Below are 18,501 nucleotides of genomic sequence, written 5' to 3'. Positions count from 1 at the left end.
GTACTTGCTTTTAATTTTTTTCAATTTCAAGAGAGAGAGAGAGAGAGAGAGAGAGAGAGAGAGAGAGAAGAGATCTTGTGTACCAAAAATTCAGTGTCCATGCCAGGAAACAAGATAAATCTTAAAAGAGCCTGATAATCAGTATCGGAGTTAACAGGCAACACTGAATTGGGGGTATACTGCTGGAGAATGAAAGCTGAATGCTGTGTTTACTCATGTGTTTGACCACAGGCTTAAGGGGGGAAGTGAAGGCTCCCGTGAGAGTTTGCTCTCCGGGCAGAGTGGAGGCAGAGGAGCCCCTGCCTGCGATCCAGGCCCACAGAGCTGACTGGTCCTGTCTTAAATTTGACAGGTGAACTTGGTGCAAATGAATGTTACAGCAGTATGTGTAGTCCTTCAATGCTAAGTCAAAATAGATGAAAATATAACTACAAAAATAAGCAGAGTAGTAATAGACTCAGCTGATCTAGATCTATTTTAGTCCTGAAGAACTGACGAGGGATGTTTTTAATAGCTTATAAATTCTGATTGTTTCCAGGCAGTACTCTTTCCTTTTGTAACTTTGTTTTAGAAACAAAACAGACATTCTCCACACAATTTATTTGTTCTGGGCTTAATGTCATGACGGTGATGAGTCTTTCTTTTGTTTTTCCTACTTTGCCCTTTAAATAATAAGCAAATGTATTCTACAAAGGAGAAATTAACACTTTCAAAAAGACAAAAAAATACTTAAAAAACAGCAGGTGAAAAGTGCTGATAGGTGAAAATCCTGGGTCTACACTGTCAATCTAGGAGAAGAAAAGGTAAATAAAAGCTAAGACTGGCTGGCTCTATATGTCCAAATATCTTGTTTTTAATGCTCAGAAAATTTGGTTCTTACCAAATGCTATTTATTATTCAAGAACAGGTTTATCTTCATTGGTCTGTTCAAGATAATCATTCCCAATACTTGTTGCAATACATCACATTTTTAAATTAATAGATTATTTATAAGTATAATGACTGAATAATGAATGATACATAATACTGAATAATGAATATTAGAGATCTGGAACCAGTTGCAGATAAGCATAAACAATTTCTTTGTACAATATCTGAGCCAACAATACATAATTATACCCTTGGGTGGATTTTGACTATTAAATAATTTCTATGTTTTCATACATTCTTAAAAGAGCTTAGTAGTTGTCAATGAAATTGATTCTCTCTTTATATATATATATATATATATATATATATATATATATATGTATATCTCTATATACAAACATTTCAGTCATCTGGTCATCTGAAAGGTAAAAGTACTTAGATAAAGAACTTTATGGAGTGTTAAATAATTTATATTCCTTTTAAATTCATTTACTGCCTTGATGTCTGAAGTTTTATGTTCATTCCTTACCTGAAAATCCATACTTGCTTCTCTTCTATCATCGAGTGAAAATGAGTAATGTAGGTTGAATTTAAATTAAAGAATGTGAGATAGTAACCTTGCAACACTTTCAAATTTTACTTTTGAATGAAATTATGCTGAAATAGAGTTAAAATGATCTGGATGTAGAACTCCAGATCTTTTCATTGTTACAGATTGTCTCACAGTCACAACATTGGGTGTCTCTTGCCACCTGATGAATTACATTGATTCTGAACAAGCATTCATTATCTCACTTTTTGTGATTCAAGAATTCCGGAGTGACTTAACAGGCTGGGTTATTGTTCAGATGTCGGCACGGAGGGCTCAGTTTGTGTGTATGTCCACTTCCCAGAGGCAGGAGGCTTAGTTCCTTGCTGTGTAGACCTCTGTGTTAAGTTACTTGGTGCCCTCACTGAGCGGCAGCTAACTTGCGACAGTGAGCAATCCAAGGTAGAGGAAGCAAGGAGAACGCAACAGGGTCTTGTGTGACGTGCACTTCAATATTGGATACCACCAGGAATTTAAGTGTTCTGTTCTTCAGAAACAAGGGCTGGGTGCTTCCCAAACTCCAAGAGAGGGGAATTAGGCTCTAATTTTAAAATTCTCTTTCCTTGAAACTGACCAGATGATAAGAGGAACCCTTAGTGTTTTAAAAAATAATATCATTGTTTTCTTTATATGTACTAAATCATAATGTAAACTATCTGAGCCAACATAGGCTGATTTATGTTGATAGACTGATGTCGAGTTGATGTTTAAAACTGGTTTGTGAGTCAAGGGGAAAAGAGGAAGCAGAGAATTAAAAGAGGAAGGCTGGAGAGGGAAAGAGGAAGATGTTCGTGGTGGCAAATGATCGAGGGATTAAAGACATTTACCCTGTTGTGGCACAAATGTGGTTCTGCGTGGGATTAACTGCACGGAATGCTGAGTGCCACAGGAATGCTCTTTAGTATACTTTTATTCTGTTTTCTGCTCCGTTGTTTCCTGCCTCTGTCTGATCATGTGCCAAGAGCAGTGGGGGCAGGTATTTTGCTTGGTACAGTGTTTACTTGAATATAAACCAGAGGAGGGCAGTGTCTGGAAACGAGACCACACAGGTAGGCAGAGGCAAGATCATGAAGCGCCTTCTATGGCCGTGCAAACAGGTGCTGGCTTTTTTCTTTTTAAGCTAGGAAACATTTGCCATGTGGCCAGAGCATTAAATACAGATATCTTACTTTACTATCTGGTCCATAGCTATGTAACTTGACACTTGATAGGTTTTGGTAAGTATTTGCCATATTTTTTCATATGTTGTTTCTAGGGGCTGGAATGCTGGTAAGGATTTTTGGCAGGAACCAGCATCTTCCAATAATTCACCAAGATGGTGACCATAGAAGGAAAGGGGAGAGGTGCCCAATGTGAGTTTTTGGCCTTCTAGAAGTCATGGAGTTAGTCCTTTGGCCTCATACACACAAATCTACAAGCAAAGTGGTATTATAAATATCAACAGAATGGTTGCTAAAGAAAGGTCCTGCAAACAAAGATTGCAGCAAACAGGGAAATAGAGTTTGTAAAGATGGGAAAGGGATCTGTGGATGGGAAAGAGGGAGGTGAAGGGATCAAGAGGGCATATGTGTATGTACCCATTCCCCACGTATGCGTCCCAAACATAGACTAATAAAAAAGGAAAAATTACCATGGCGAGACTGGAAGAGTCCTCCAGGTTACCCCCCCATGGCACCTGTCACCTGTGAATACACAGTATGATGTGTATTCTAGATGAACAAATAAAAGAATGCTGGAATTTAAAAAGAAATACTTACAAGAAGGTTCTTATAGTAATCCAGTGGCAAGACAGGTCAAGGCCTGGGAGGAAGACACAAAGAAAGTGGACTTGTTGCTCTTCTGGTTGGTAGGTTAGAGGACTGATTTGATGGGTGCAGAAGGAAGATTCCAAAATACATTATAGGTTCTTAAATTATTAGGGGGGGATCTGTGGTAGTCCTGAAGTATGCACCCAAGAGTCAGCTGGTGGAGAGCAGAGAAATTAGCTTTCCTTTAAAACGTGTTTTGCTCTATGACTTTCTCCTGTCTCCTCATGTCTTTCTGCTGGCTCCCCATTGCTCCTGTCAGCTGATGGCCTTGCATACTGTCTCAGAAGACAGATGGGAGGCGCTCTCTCCACTTCTTACCCTGCTTCTGTGCCTCAGGTCTTCTAGTTTCTCTTTCGTGTCCAGGGAAACCAGCTTGTGTCAGTACCCCCAAGGCACGGATGGGATCCCCACTCACATGTTCAGATCGGGCTTGGCAGCTGACTCTCTTGATCCAGAACCTCTAGTTTCGCGCTCTACCCCGTCTGTTCAGCAGCACACAGATACGCTGCTGTTTCTAGCATCTTAACAAAAGCTCTCCACCCGCCCGAGCCCTTGGCTTCGTTCAGAGGCCACATTCTCTTCTCTGATCGCCTTCAGAACAAAACTCTTTGAAAGAGCTGTCTGGTCCCTATTTACCATTTCCATTTCTTTTCATTCTTTCTGGAACAGTCCCCACCCAGGGCTTTCCCTCACCACCCTGTGGAAACTCTTCTGGCCAGGCTGCAGCGACTTTCCCAGGACAACACAGACGCAGGGGCCGTTTCCTGCCCTGCCCGCAGTGTGCTGCTGCACTTGGTGGTCGCTTCTTCCAGCGGGGCACATTGTTTCTTTCCCTTCCTTGCACGCCTCAGTTTCTCTCCTGTATTCCCACCACCTCTTTTTGCCTCTTTGGTGGGTGTCTGCTCATCATGACAGTGCCGATGGCCCAGCGCTGGACCCTCTCCTGGGACTTCACTCATTCCTTTCAGGATTTTGTCTGCTTTTGTGGCTTAAAACATGAAATGCCAATTACCTGCTAACAAAATAGATGCTACTGCTGTGCTTCTGCAGTTTAAGCTCATCCATTCAACGCCTCATTCTGCTCATCTATGTCTGTCTTCTTGAACTCACATCCAAAACCAGACTCCTCATCTTCCTCCCACTAACCTGCTCCGTCCTCACCTCCATGGCAGCTGACGGTTTCTTCACTGCTTCCTTCCTGGATCAAGGCCATCAATATGTAGTGGCTGGATTATCTTAACGGCTCCCAGACTTGTATCATGGCTTTAAACCTGTCCCTGTGTCCAGTCCAGCCTCCCTGTTACCGACTTTCCACCTCACCTGCAACCCAGGCCCCACATGTCCAGCTCCTGATGCGCTGAGACGTACCTGCTTGTCTGACCTCCTTCCTCTCTCCCTTGCTTCTTCCCACTGCACTAGGAGCCTCGCTGTTTCTCCACTCCCAGGGCCTTTGCACTTGCTGTGCCTTTCGACAGAAGGGTCCTCTACTAGCTATTCAGATGGCTCACTTCCACACCTCCTTTACAGTTTTACTGGAATCATACCTCAGTAGGGCTTTCTTTGACTGTGCTTATTAAAAACCATCCCATACCTTGCTTCCTTGCTGTTTTCTCCTTACCACTTAGATACTTGGTCCGCCTCTGACACACCACAGGTTGGCTTGTCTTTATTGGCTGTCTCCTCTCAATAACCCATAAGCTGCATTGAGCAAGGTGAGGCAAGCGTGTTCCATGGATGAGGTGACATTTGATCTTCATGCATGTGTGCAGCCATCTGGTTTGCCTGAGAATTTACAGGATGATCCTTTCTCAGCAGGCTTCCTTACCATCTTGCACACAGTAACCAAACTTGGCTGACAAACTAGGGGCTCTCAGGGCTCTCCCTTTAACCAAGGCTGTGGCCTTGGTAGCACACGGACTGCAGGGGGATTGATGATAGCTTTTGTTTGTTGGCATCATCAGCTACACATTAGGCAAGGAGTACAGAGTACAGAGCTGTGGATGGCTTCGCGGGTGGGATGAGGATGAGGATCTGCCCCTTTCATGGTGACACCTGTCACTAAGCATTCCCTAGTGAGACAGACTGGTGCTTTGCTCTTCTACACACAGACGCATGAGCTCTGCAGCCTCCACAGCAGGGAGCTCACCATTCAGTGGGCGCTGCTCAGAGGGCGTTCTCTTAAAGCCTCTGACACTGCCTCATTTTTAACTTTCCAGTATTTCAGTGTGTAACTTGCTTTTGCTGCTTTAAAAAACTGTGTTGTTGCTCTTGGATTATATTAGTTCCCCGTTATGTGTGTGCCTTTTACCCTGCAGTTAGCAGAACATTTTATCAGCACAGCATTCACCCAGCTGTAGAGACACAGCCCCATTACAAGTGCAGGAAGAGCTGGAACAAACTTGTCCCTGACTTGACAGAATCCAGACACAGCGAGGCTGTCCAGCCTGGGCCTGAGCAGCACAGGCCAGCACCTGGTAGTCGACAGGACACTGCCCTTAAAATAAATCTTGGTTACTAAGTAGACCTAAGGCTCTAGAGTCATTTTTGGAGATATCATGGGAAAGAGTGAGTACAAACAGTGTTGGAAATGTTCTGATACGAAGTACAGTTTATATGCCGTATGTCACTCGGCAGTTTTTATTGTCATTTTGGATTTCCTCCCAGTTAAGCAAAGAGGCAGAGCATGAAAGCACTCTGACTTTGAAGCAGTAATGACACGGTCAGGTTAAGTGACTTGCCCCTGGAGCAGTTTTCTTTGTTCTCTGAGCTTTATGTGACTGGCCTGTACACACACACCAGGTGGTTTTGAAGTTCCCGTGAGGCAGAGAATAGGACAGTGTCCACCCCAGAGCTCGTCACCTATTGGGCCTTCTAGGAATTGAGAAAATGTCCTTTTCCTGCTGGGGGGAGGGAGCTGCGTGTTGCAAGGCCAGATGGAGGAATGGAAAGTTAAACAAAGCAGTAAACACTGTGCATACCGTGCCATGGGAAAGACGGCAGGCTCTTTTCTGCCATGGAATTTGTGTCTCTGACCATTTTTAAAGGGCACAGACGGAGTCTTTGTTCACAGTGGTTATGTGCTATTCTGTCTCAGGACTGAGTCTTCATCCCCCAAGGGACAGAAAGGTCTAAGTATGACTGCGGAAGGGCGGAAGGTCCTTAGGATGTAGTGTTTGACAGGGAGGAGGAATTCTCGTCTATGGAAAAGGATGAGAATAAACACTGAGGTCCAGACTCTTGCCAAGTGTCCGCTGTGTGGAAGGAACCTAGGCTCAAGTTAGTTGCGTTCCTGTTGCAGGATGCTACTGGGCGGGACAGGGCTGACTCCCTGACCCCACGGGGAGCTCCCACCCTGGCCAGTAGCACCCAGCATAGGGTCAGGACCTCGGCCTGCCCTGCATCTCCCCAGAGAACTGAGCCTCCGGGTCACATACCTGCAGCACTTACAGTTCACTTCTTTAAATATTTTTTTTTAATTTAAAGAAAATTTACATACAGGGAAGTGCACAGCTCTTAAGATAGAATCTGATGAATTTTGACAAGGCATATATACACCTGTGACTTCACACCCCATCTGTCAGCAACACTGTCCTGATATTTATCATAGTGAATTAGTTTTGCTTGTTCTTAAAGAATCTATTTATTTTTTGAGACATTTATTATCCATTTTCCCCTGACACACAGGATTTTTTAAAAATGTTGTATAAGTGGTACCTGGCTGTAAAATCTTGGCCCAAGGTTTATAATCCAAGTCAAAAAAAACATCTTTTAGCAGCTACTTTGAATGTGCCTTTGTTTCTTAAAGTTATAGTTTTGAACTCTGGGGGTGGTGACACTCTCCTGTAATCTTAGCACTTAGAAGGCTGAGGCAGGAAGATGGTTGTGAGTTCAAGGCCAGCCTAGGCTACAAAATGAGTTCAAGGCCATAGTGAAACTCTGTCTTAAAAATACCAAAAAAAGTTATAATTTTGAAATTGTTCCACCCCTTTTATGAAAATGTGCATTAACGTTATAAATATACTGATGAAATCCAAAGCCAAAGCCTTGATATGTACCGAAAAACTTTTGTTCTTTGTGACTCTTTTAGCTGATAAAAATACAAGACACTAAATACCAAAAAAATACAGTGAATTTTTTTTTAATTATTACATCAAAAGACATATTGTCATTAGCCCCCTTAATGTGGGCCTCTTTGCTTTGGACACACCTCACAGCTCCTGCCACTTCCCGAAGCAGTTCTGGTCCTCTTTCCTGACTGCCTAGGTGCCCAGAATGGATTCAGAGCAGTTACCAGTCATGGTCATTTTAATTTTGGGGGGACAGCCAGAAGTTGCACAGTGCCAGACCCAGTGAGCAAGGTGGATGCAGACACTTGGTGATGTTTGTATTTGACAGAAATTGCCATAAATGTGTGATTAGTGAGAGGTGACCATAAAATACAGTGAGTGCTTAAATTTAAGAAGTATTATGATCAGACACAAATTGCTTTTAAGCTTCCTCAAAATATTGTCCCTCACTTGAACACACCCCATCATTCCTGAAAAGATAATAAGTATTTTTAAAATGTAAACACTCACCATTATCTCTCAGTCACACTTGGTAGTCCTTAAGAACTTGGGTTCTGTGCTAGTGCTGGTTCCCTTTTCCCAGGATGGGATGGGGTGGGATTGGTTGGGAAAAAAAAATGTAGGCTTTGGGGTCAGAGCCGAAGAGTATATCTTAATCTGTGCGTTATGGAATATTTGCATAACTGGTCTGAACATCAGCTTACCCCGTGATAAAACAGGAGTAATAATATGTACCTAGGAGATTATGGTAAAGATTAATGCATTAATAGTTGGGAAGTACCTGTCATGTGGCAGGTTCATTTTCTTTTTTTGTGGCAAGTTATTTAGCGTATTAATTGTTCTGTGCTTTGCTAGGAAAAGATGTAACTCTGCTAGAAACTAGCATAGATCATCGTTATCTAATGCCAGTTACTTTTACAGTATTGCCTTATACATCTTTCAACTTCCAAAAGCTTCTTTCCACTTGTCTGCCTGTTCCTAGCTACCCAGCCTGGGAGAGTAAACCACACTGGATTTGTCTGCCACCTCTGGAGGAGCTATTCACCTTCTCTTGAGATAAACAGTGGGCATCAGGGGGCTTGTGCAGACAGGTGAATAAAGGAGGTTTCAATTAAATAAAATCAATCTTGCTGTTCATTTAAAGGAATATCTTTGACTCTAAAGTTTGTTCATAAAGGCCCAACAATCCCAAACAAAAAATTTTTTAAAAAGTCAAAATTAGCACAGACTCACAGAGGAAACCAGTGTAGCCAATAAAGATGTTCATCTTTTCTAAAAATCAGAAAAATGCAAATTGAAGCAACAGTGAGGTACAGTTTGTGCCCATCAAATTGGCAAGCATTAGGTGCTGGTGAGGTAACAGGTTAACAGAAACTCCTGCTCATTACTATTAAAAGTATAAATTTCCAAAGCCCTTTGGAGAATTAACTGTAGAGAGACGCTTGGACATGTGCACAAGGAGACCCACAAAAAGTTATTCATTATTGATTGTTTGTAGTAGCCAAATACTGCAAACAACAAAAATAACCATCATTTTGGGTTGGAGTGAATAAATTTTGGTAAGTTTGCAATACTGTATGTAACATGAATGAACCAGGTCTGTTACCAATTGATCTAAAATAAAACATGGAATGCAATTAGAAGTTGAAAAATAATGCATTTTACTTGATTTTCTTTTCATAACCTTTTAGAAGCATGAGAGTGCTATGTCTTTGTGGGTTTGTATGTTTTATAAGAGTATAATGAGCAAGATTGACTCTTGGGAAAAGGGACAGGAGGGAAAAGACTGAGAAGGGAAAATATCATTTAATTTTATCTTAATACCATTAATAAAGAAGTCACCAAATACAGTGGTACACATTTTGTAATTGTTTATCAGAGGTTCTCAAAATATCTTTTGTCCCTGGACCAGCAGCATAACCTAAAAACACATGGAAATACAGCTGCCAGGCCCAGACTCGATCTACTGAATCTGAGACCCTGGAGGTGGGTCCAGTGGACCCCGTAATACTTGAAATAAACCCCACACTGTCCCTGTTTCAGATGACAGTGACACAGTGCTTACTGCTTTGTCTGTGATTTTCTGTACTTTTTAAATTGTAGGAAAATATTAAAGCTTGTTTACTGCCTCTTTCAAAATCCCAAGTCTCTCTCCCAGGCCCTGAGTTTCAATTCCGTGGCTAAAGGCTTCAGAACATGAGCTGCACATTGCCACATGAAGTTCTCAGAGGCTGCAGCTCTGTTCCTGTCGAACAAGGGTAGAGAACAAAAATGGACAAATGCGATTCACTGTGATTGGAATGGAAATTATCTGATAAATGCATCACCAGAAAATCTGATCGTTGACAGTTGTCCCATTATTAACAAGTATCTCTCAAGCCTTCAGTGCTTCAGGACAATGCAATGTATTGATGATTCCCTAAGGCATATAATATAAATCATGTTGGGAGGAAATCTAATTGGAGAGTCAGGATGTGAGCAAAGAAAATGAGGTTAAAAAGGAGAATACCTCATTGTCAGATGGATGGCAAACACAGCTGCCACAGAGAATTTCAGAGGGATAAGTTTGAAAGAAAGGCTTTTTGGAAGCTTAGCTTCTGTAGAGAGCGTAGAAGGTAGTATTTTAAAGAGTGATTTAAACAAAGGACATTTGTTTGTGACTCAGAGGCCCATGTAAGTGATCATAGTTCTGTGAAGGGCGTGGGATGTTATGGGAGTCTTTTTCTTTAATTCAACAGACAGTTGAAGCCCTTAAAATTTTTTGAGAAACGAGATTGACCTGTATATGCTAACCAGCATCCCAAGGCGATGAATTTGGTTTAAGTGTCAAAAGATGGGCAGGAGGGAGAAGACGATTAGAAACAAGATATCAGGGACTTCAAAGAAAGTGTGCTTTTATTTGGTGAAACAAAATACAGTATGTGGTGAGAGAAACTGTAAAAAGGAATGGGAAAACAAGAGATTCTTTAATAATTTAGTGAACAGATTAGTTTTGCATTGCTGCTGCAAAAATCAACAAAATTTTGTGGTTTAAAACAACACAAATGTGTTACAGCTTTGGAGATCAGAGTGCAAAATAGTTCTCACCGGCTGAAATCCAGGTGTCTGCAGGGCTGCGTTGCTGTGCGGAGTCTCAAAGAAAGAAATGGTTCTCTTGTCCTTTCCAGCTTCCATGGGTTGTGTGCATGTGGCACCTTTTCCAGCCTCAGTATCTGCAGTGTGACACTTCAGGTCTCTTGAGTCTGACCCTCCTGCTTTTTTTTTCTCTCTGCAAGCACCGTGTGAACACTTAGCCCCACACAGATGATTCAGAATCATCTTCCCATCTCCAGATCCTTAACTTCATTGGATCTGCCATTTGCCTTTTACCATTTATGGTAACATATTCAGAGGTTCCCAGGATTATGACAGGGAGGTCTATGGGGGCAATATTTTGCCTACCACATGGAATAGTATCGTATTTAGATGACTGCATAGCATTTGGAAGAGAGGTTAAACAACCTGGATTACTATCAGCCTTCTTACCTTGAGTTTGCTCATCTGTGAAATGGGTGGAAAAGAAGGGAATGAGATTCCCTTTTGACCCTAACATTCTCTGACTAGCATGTCACTTCTGTGAAGACAGGCATTTTTTCTGTCTTGTTCACCTTGTGCTTATTGCCTGCAACAGAGACTGTTCCATAATAGGCACTTAATAACTGTCAGTCAAATAAAATATTTATTGCAAAATAAATCAATGAATGAAGCAGAGAAGAGGCTAGAATTCTCCAGTGACTCCTTGTAAATTCTGTCTTGAAGAAATACAGGATTTTAGCTCTAGAATTATTATCTAGAGGTTCATCTAGAATGTCATCTATTATCTAGAATCTCATCATGGTGATCAAGGCATTTCACAGGAGGGAGGAGGGAGGACTGAGGTTTGCAGTGTTCCTTTTCTCCCGTGCTTTTTGTCTTCATGCAAAGCATCCCTGAGAAGGGGGAACAGGGAAGGGTGTTGAGATTTTGCACGGCCTCGGTGAATGTCTAGGGCAGCTGCTTATTGAAGAAGATCACTTTAGCAGTGATCAGTTGCCCCCGGAGCAGCCAGCTGTCACATTCCACACAGCTCGTCCAGCAAGAGTCAAGTCTTGTCCTTTTACATTCCTGAAAGAACACTCAACCCCGTGAGGGCATGGTGTCTGTTTACAGTGTGGAAAGTGTCAGTAAATTACAAAACAGGGAGGCTTCTTTATGCTTAAAAAGCATAGCAGTGAGGCCCTGCGTTTGAAGGTCCAGGTAGCCAGAGAGTGAGCAGTCTGAGAGAGCTCTCCCAGAGCTGACCTTTTTGAGGGAGGGCTCCTCAGCTGGCATAAAACAGGATACATACTTGCATAAAAAGCTGCCTTTGGACATTGACATTTAAAAATGTATAGGTAATGATTACTTATAAAACATGAACTGATTTGCTTAAAGGAGCAACTGGTGTCAGAAGAAAGGACTTTATGTCAACATGAGGAGGGCAGAAGGTGCTGGTCTTGCTTGAGTTGTTAATTCAGAAAATTTGGTGTCTTTGTGACTTTGGACAAACATACCTTCGCTTCTATTTTTGATCTGTTTTTTCTTTTTTAAATCAATGGTGTTTGTAAAATGTCATCATTGGACACAAAGGCACATATACATTTTAGATACATTTTTCTGGTCAAATAGTCTTTCTTTAATATTGGAGGAAAAAAATTAAATGTGGTCTGGTCTCCTATCTTTAGATTCTCCACTCATGGATGCAGCCAACTGCTAAATAAAATATTTGGGAAAATCATAGCTATAAATAACATGTACTTTTTTTCTCTTGTTATTATCCCCCAAACAACATAGTATGTCAACTATTTCCATTTACGATTATTACAAGTAACCTAAAGATGAATTCAAGCATATGAGAGGATCTGTATAGGTCATGTGTGAAGACTGTATCATTTTATATGCAGGACTTGAGCATTCTCAGATTTTAGTCGTTGGGGTGGCCAGAAACAATTCCCTGTGAACACGGCAGGACATCTACTTAGCAAAACATCTGGTGCTCAGAGGATAAAAGTATGTTTTTGGAGCTGATGTACTAGGCTTGTAAAGCTGTAATAGATGCAAAAGAATATCTTCCATTCCCTAGTCAAGTAGGAGACAAAATTACATGAAAAACAGTTCTTAAAATATACAAATGGGATCAAGAATAGGAAAAACCACAGGTGTCAGAAGTCTAAGGTATGAAAAGCAAGTGACCAAAAGCCAAATCGGCTGACGGTGCTGAGGTCGGGCACGGTGGGAGCAGTGCCTGCGGGGACCATCCGTAGAGTGGGGCTGAGTCCAAGCTGGAGAGCTGGGGCCAGACTTCTCGGAAAGTTGTAGTCTGTAAAATCCTGTCCATGCAACTGAGCCTAGCAGAGCTCCTCGGTGGCCAGGACAGGCAGCAAGGAAGCTTGCCTTCTGCCTGCAGCTGGGAGAGAAAGAAAAGACGCTTAGGAACCACGAGACGAGAGCCTCTGCCACCCACGGGTGGGGAGTTCGAGTTTCCACCACCTGACATTACAGAGACTGACAGGGAAGCTCTGAGTGTGGACCCTCCGTGCTGTAGGGAGCAGGAGACTCTGGGAAACATCCTGCTAAGGATAAACTTACAGCCACAAGAAGTGCACTCAAATGAAGGGAAACAGGCACTTGATTTTTATGAGTTTGTAAAAAGAATTACAAGGAATTCTAGAAATGAAAATCCAGCTACTGAACTGCGTGAACTGTGAGTGAAAATTGTGGGTAATGGCATACACTGTGGAATGGCTTTGAGGAAAGTCTTTTTCTTTTTTAATTAGGGAGAAAAATTTTCAGCCCACAGATAGAAGCAGTGTTACCTTATAAACATTCCTGAGTGTAGAATTTCAGTTGCAACCAGGGCATCGGTTTCAGTAGTGAGTGTGCCTTGGGGTCTCCACGCATGTCTACAGCAGCCTGTGCATTCATGCTCAGAGGACATTGCTGACCCCTGGAAGTGCTGTCATTTGGTTCTGCCTTTCTGTGACATAGTGATGCACCCTGACCCACCCACAGAACATCATGCATCCTCTTCTCTTCCATCAGTGCCCCTCGATGCCAGTATTATCCATCTACCCACGTTGTGAGTCACCAGGTTAAGGGATCTGTAGCCCGTGGCCTTGGGGCTCAGGGAGACAACCAGCCCGAGTAATTTTGAACTCATTTTCAAGTGACGCCAACCACCTCATTTTAACTGGCCCTGATTTCAGAAAAATACTTTGTGTAACCTATCTTTGTGTAAACCTATTATTTAATCTCTGTAAGACTTTAAAAGAAGCTCTCATCTTACTGTAAGTTTATGGTAGCATAGTGATGCACTGAAGTGTTAATGTAGTTGGTAAAAAGCCCCTGGTGTTTTGCCTCTGTGTGTTTTTGAGCTCCTTTACCCATTAGCACTTCTAGTAATCTGCGGGCACATGTGTCATAAAACTCATCACTTGGTCCTGCTGTGGCCCCCCCCCACACACACGCTGGATTCTGAACTCCTCCGGGGTGGCCTTTTCTCCAGTTTTTATCACTGATAACATAGTAGGCACTTCAGGATTTGCTGAGTAAATAAATGAATGAATGAGTACTTAAAGTAACTGAGTTAGAGATGTCCTGTTCTGTATTGAACAGTGGTCCTCGTCAGTTACATGTCCAGTGAATGTGCCCAGCTGCCGTCCAGATGTGTATGACCTTAGGCTTTCCGAGTCATTCCTCTGTGAGGCTGAAGCATCCAGAAATCTGTTATTTTCAAGAGCTGAAATGTGTGGAAAGTAAGGGAAAGTTGAACTAAGGGCAATCAGAAAATTTAGGATAAATGAGTAATTCTGCTTTGCTTCTTAAATTAACATTATTAGAGTGAGAGAGAGAGAGAGAGATTGACTTGAGAAGAACCAAAAACTACATGAGACAACAATGTGTTTTCCTTGTCTGTTCTGCTATTCTGAAGAGGAAATTTGTGTTATTAATTAAAGCGAAGGCACAAGAGAGGGCTGAGAAATCAGAGATGGACCTGGCGCATGGAACTAAGAGCTGCGTATTCCGACAGGGTGATGTGCAGGGGACATTAGCTTATCCCACTGATACTAAATTGCACAAGGAAAGGGAGAAGAATTTCTGAATAATAAAGAGGAAGTGGAAGTTGAAGGTCTTTATAAAAATAAGATAGTGACTCAGATTGAAGCTGGGAATTAACAAGTAAGTAAAAAAAAAAAATACTTCTAAACAGACAGATGAAAATGTTCTTAGTGAATCGTTTGAGAAACCTTAAGACGTACTTGGAGTTCAGCTTAGTCATCTTAAGGTGTGTTTTTCTTTCAAATGACTTCTAATCTTTTTGAAATAAGACTCCACATGTTAAATCCTGTTTTGAATTTCAGCAACCTTTTCCCAAAAAAATAACTCTTTTGAAGGTCAATTTTCAAAAGCAGACATTTCAAAAGAGGACGGCTACGTTGCTGTGTTCGGGATTCTTTGCACTTTAACGATCTCCTGCGTGCCTTTTATCGCTGGCCACTGGATCCTGTTTCATTTTTAGCAAAGAGACATTTAGCCCTTTGAAATACTTTAAATAAATATACAGTGTGCATTTTATTATGTATTTTATTTACAAGGTAAAGAAATGAGCTGTTTATATTTTAAAACTGTGGGAAATATTGACTTAAAATGTAATTACTAATTAGTTAATTCAAACCACAGCGTACAATCACATAACACATGAAATATTCTGTTGTGATCACATTCATTTTGAGAAATTCTTAGTAGTAATGCCAGCCAAAGAAAGAATTTGTCACTTTTCTCTGCTTGTACCAGGTCGTTGGTGTAGCCCAGGCCATCAACAAGAAATCGGGAAATGGCGGGACATTCACGGAGAAAGACGAAAAGGTACCAAAACCCAAGTCTGGGCTGATGTCAGATAAGAGAGAAACTTTGACTTCTTGTACGTAGACCTCTAGATTTTTCTGTTGCTGAAGTCATTGACCATGCAAAAGACCATGATTGAAAATGATCTGAAAAGTTCAGAAGTGTCTCCTTAGCTGCTGACTGCTTTGGCTCGACTGGCAAGTACCTAAGTGACCGTCAGCAGGACCCCCCCAACCCCTCGACCACACAGAGGGACACTTACAGCCTTTAACTCACGTATCCTCCATCGCTGCTATAAAGAGGCTCTACCTTGAGGAAAAACCCTTAAAAGCCCTGCTCCAAGTTCAGCACTCAGGTTTGGCTAAGCATCGGAATTGCCTCCTGGTGAAGCCAGTTTCCCAGTGTTTTATAAGCTCTGTGCACAGACCGCGGGGCGCCGAGCTGTGAATTGGGCTGGGCGATGTGAATTCGCCTCCAGAAAGAGCAGCAGTCAGCGTTAACTTCTTTTTTTTAACGCTTCTCATCCAGCTCTGAAGGAGTATGTTCTGCACACCACTGGCATGGCTTTCCTGCAAGAATCCCTTAAACCCATCCTGACTTCACCCGTCTGTAGTTTTTATTTCCTGTCCTGCGTGTGTGATTCTGTGTGTATCACGGCGCCCTGCGGGTCTCCTGTTCCAAGCCCATTGCTATTTTTGTTGCTTCTCAAAAAAATTAGTGGGAGCTTTTGAATTTGGAAGACAACCAATCAAGGCAGAGTTATTTTTGTTCTCACGCTGTGGCCATGTTGGCACCTGTGATGGGCCTCAAATTTTAATTGCTTTGGTGTGCACCTTTTAAAACATTTTTTTAACTTTATGAAAAAATAAAACAAAACTCCCTAACAAAACAATGAGTGAATTACAGTAGTTAATACACTGTATACCATATTTTCAGAGTAGTTACTCAGAGTACAAGATGTAGATTCTTTCAAAGAAGAAAAAAGATTTAATAGTGCAAATTTTTTTCAGTGAACTAAGAAAATTAATGGTATAAATGAAACAAATTACCATTTATATTGAAATATTTTTAAATAACACAGTAACTTGAGGAATTATTTGTACTTCACTCCTAGAAGAGTTAACATCCTCATATTATAAGGATACATGAATACCTGAGTTAATAGTGGCACAATTTATAGTAGCAGCTAGATAAGTACATAAGGAAATTGTGGTATTAATACACATTGGAGTACTACTGTGCCATAAAGAAGGATAAACTTGAGCCCTCTCAATTTGAGAGGTTTATATCAGTTTCTAATTTTTTTTATTTAAAAAAGAATTAATACAGTATTTCAAAATAAGATAATCAGAAATTAACTATTATAAAATTCATATTGTTGTATTCAAAATAGTTGCTCAGATTGCCGTTTCTCTACAGTGGAGTACTACTCAGCTGTAAAGAAAGTTCCTAATTTTATACAAAATGGATGTCTAAACTTTTGGCTTTTAATGTTTATTTCAAAAGTAAATATTTTTAGTATCTTTTATGTTTTGGACATTAGTAGACTATTTTGTAAGCAATTTTTATTCGGTTTTCTGTCTTTTCTGTTTTCTAGGACTTCGCTGCTTATTTGGCATTTTGTGGTATTGTTCTTCACAACGCCCAGCTCTATGAAACATCACTGCTGGAGAACAGGAGAAATCAGGTGAGTACCACACCACACTGAGCCAATAGGTGACCTTGCCTACCCTCCTGTTAAACTGTAATCCCTGTAAGGGGAGCACAGCATGGAAAACCCAGTAGTCTCAGTTTCCAAATACGTTAGCAGTGTCTTCTGATAGTGACAGCTCCTCCTGTTCCTGCTCCCCGTGCTCCGTTGCTAGCACTGGTGGATGAAAGGCCTTGACTGGAAGGCGAGGGTTTGCCTTGGCCCTTCCTCACTGGCCGCCGCCCTCCCCCTACCTACGGTTAAGTCAGTGTGCAGTCACCGCGTGGGGTGCGTGTATGCTGTGAAATGGTCTTTAGTTTTTGCTTTATCAGCTCTAGGCTCTGCCTTCATTTTGGTGTCTCTGCCTTGCTTTGTCTGTCTTTCCCAGCTACCACACCAGAGCTCTGCTTCTTCCATTTGGACTTTTTCTTTTTGGCCCACACTGGTAGCAGGCATCTTGTTCTGCAGCCATGATGAACTGTTCTCAGCTTGTCTGTCCTGATTCTCAAGTTGCAGTATTTATAACGTATTTATAATTACTGTGACTATGTAAATGCTCTGCACGATACCTTTGTTGTACCTCTTAATTTTTCCTTTTCTCTCTATTGCTCTGTGTTCTTCCCTCCCTGACCTGTCCTTGATGTTATTAGGCCTTTTCTGTGTTCTTTTTCTTCTTTATTTAGAGCTGATGCTGATAAGATACTAGACCTTTCGTGGCCTCAAACTGCAGAATCCTTCAACTCGTCTGCCCCATTCTTGCCCTCTTTACCCAGGCCTCATGGTTACAAACACAGACGTGACCGTGTCGTCTCCCTCCGTGTCCATCACAGTGCAAACTGCTTCCGAATCACAGCAGGCTCCAGGGCGCCTTCTCTCCCCAGCGCTGTGTTCTCATCACCTGGTCCTGCTCTGTATTCTTTGCTCCTGTAACATTTGATCAAAACTTCCAGTATTCCACTTTTTCTCAGTTCAGTTCTTTTTTTGCTGGACTATTTCCGTTCTTCCTTCCATCGGATGGATTTCTGACCCTCTTCCACATCTCACCTGGGATGGTATCCCGGTAATAAATCATCCCTAGGAAAATTTTTTTCTTTCATCACATAAATGGTTTGTGAGATCAGGAGAAATTCTGTGGTGCTCAGAGGAAAGACGCATTTCAGGAGACACAAAAGGAGCTCTTCAGCTCTCCCTGGGAGAGTACTCACTGAGTCTTAGATATTGGTCATGTTGATAAATGTTGATCTCAGAAGTTTGGAATAACAGCAGTAATTGTATATAACATAACAGTTACTGTTCAAAATGTGCTATAAATATTAAATTATTCAACCCTCACAAAACTTGCCTTAGGCCTCAAACTTAGCAGGAAGGGAAGTCAGAATTAATGACTAATTACTCTGACTTAAAAGCCTGTGATTTTAACCACTATGCTAACCATACTTATAGACACTAGGGAATTTTGTCAATAAACAGAAAGAAATTTAATACTAAAGTTGAGACTTGGTCATAACTTTCTACATTTTGTGAACACCTTATAACCCTTGCAAATCTTTATAGTTATTGCTTTATTAACCACAA

General features: G+C 41.5%; 1 protein-coding gene across 4 annotated transcripts in view; it reads left to right on the top strand.

The window, feature by feature from the left end:
• The window catches only part of Pde5a (phosphodiesterase 5A), a 116,167-nt gene that overhangs the window by 30,072 nt on the left and 67,594 nt on the right, over window positions 1-18,501 (top strand). For all 4 annotated transcript variants that reach the window (XM_003476854.5, XM_063260712.1, XM_063260714.1 and 1 more), the window contains exons 4-5: window positions 15,186-15,257; window positions 16,834-16,923. In XM_003476854.5, the coding sequence (XP_003476902.2) occupies window positions 15,186-15,257; window positions 16,834-16,923 (162 nt within the window). The remainder of the gene's footprint in view (window positions 1-15,185; window positions 15,258-16,833; window positions 16,924-18,501) is intronic.

This window comes from Cavia porcellus, unplaced genomic scaffold (genome assembly GCF_034190915.1).
Source record: "Cavia porcellus strain 051 isolate PalLab524CR breed Dunkin Hartley unplaced genomic scaffold, mCavPor4.1 scaffold_14, whole genome shotgun sequence".
Classification (NCBI taxonomy): Eukaryota; Metazoa; Chordata; class Mammalia; order Rodentia; family Caviidae; genus Cavia; species Cavia porcellus.
Note: the sequence above shows the minus strand (reverse complement) of the source record. Positions and strands in the feature narration are given on the sequence as shown.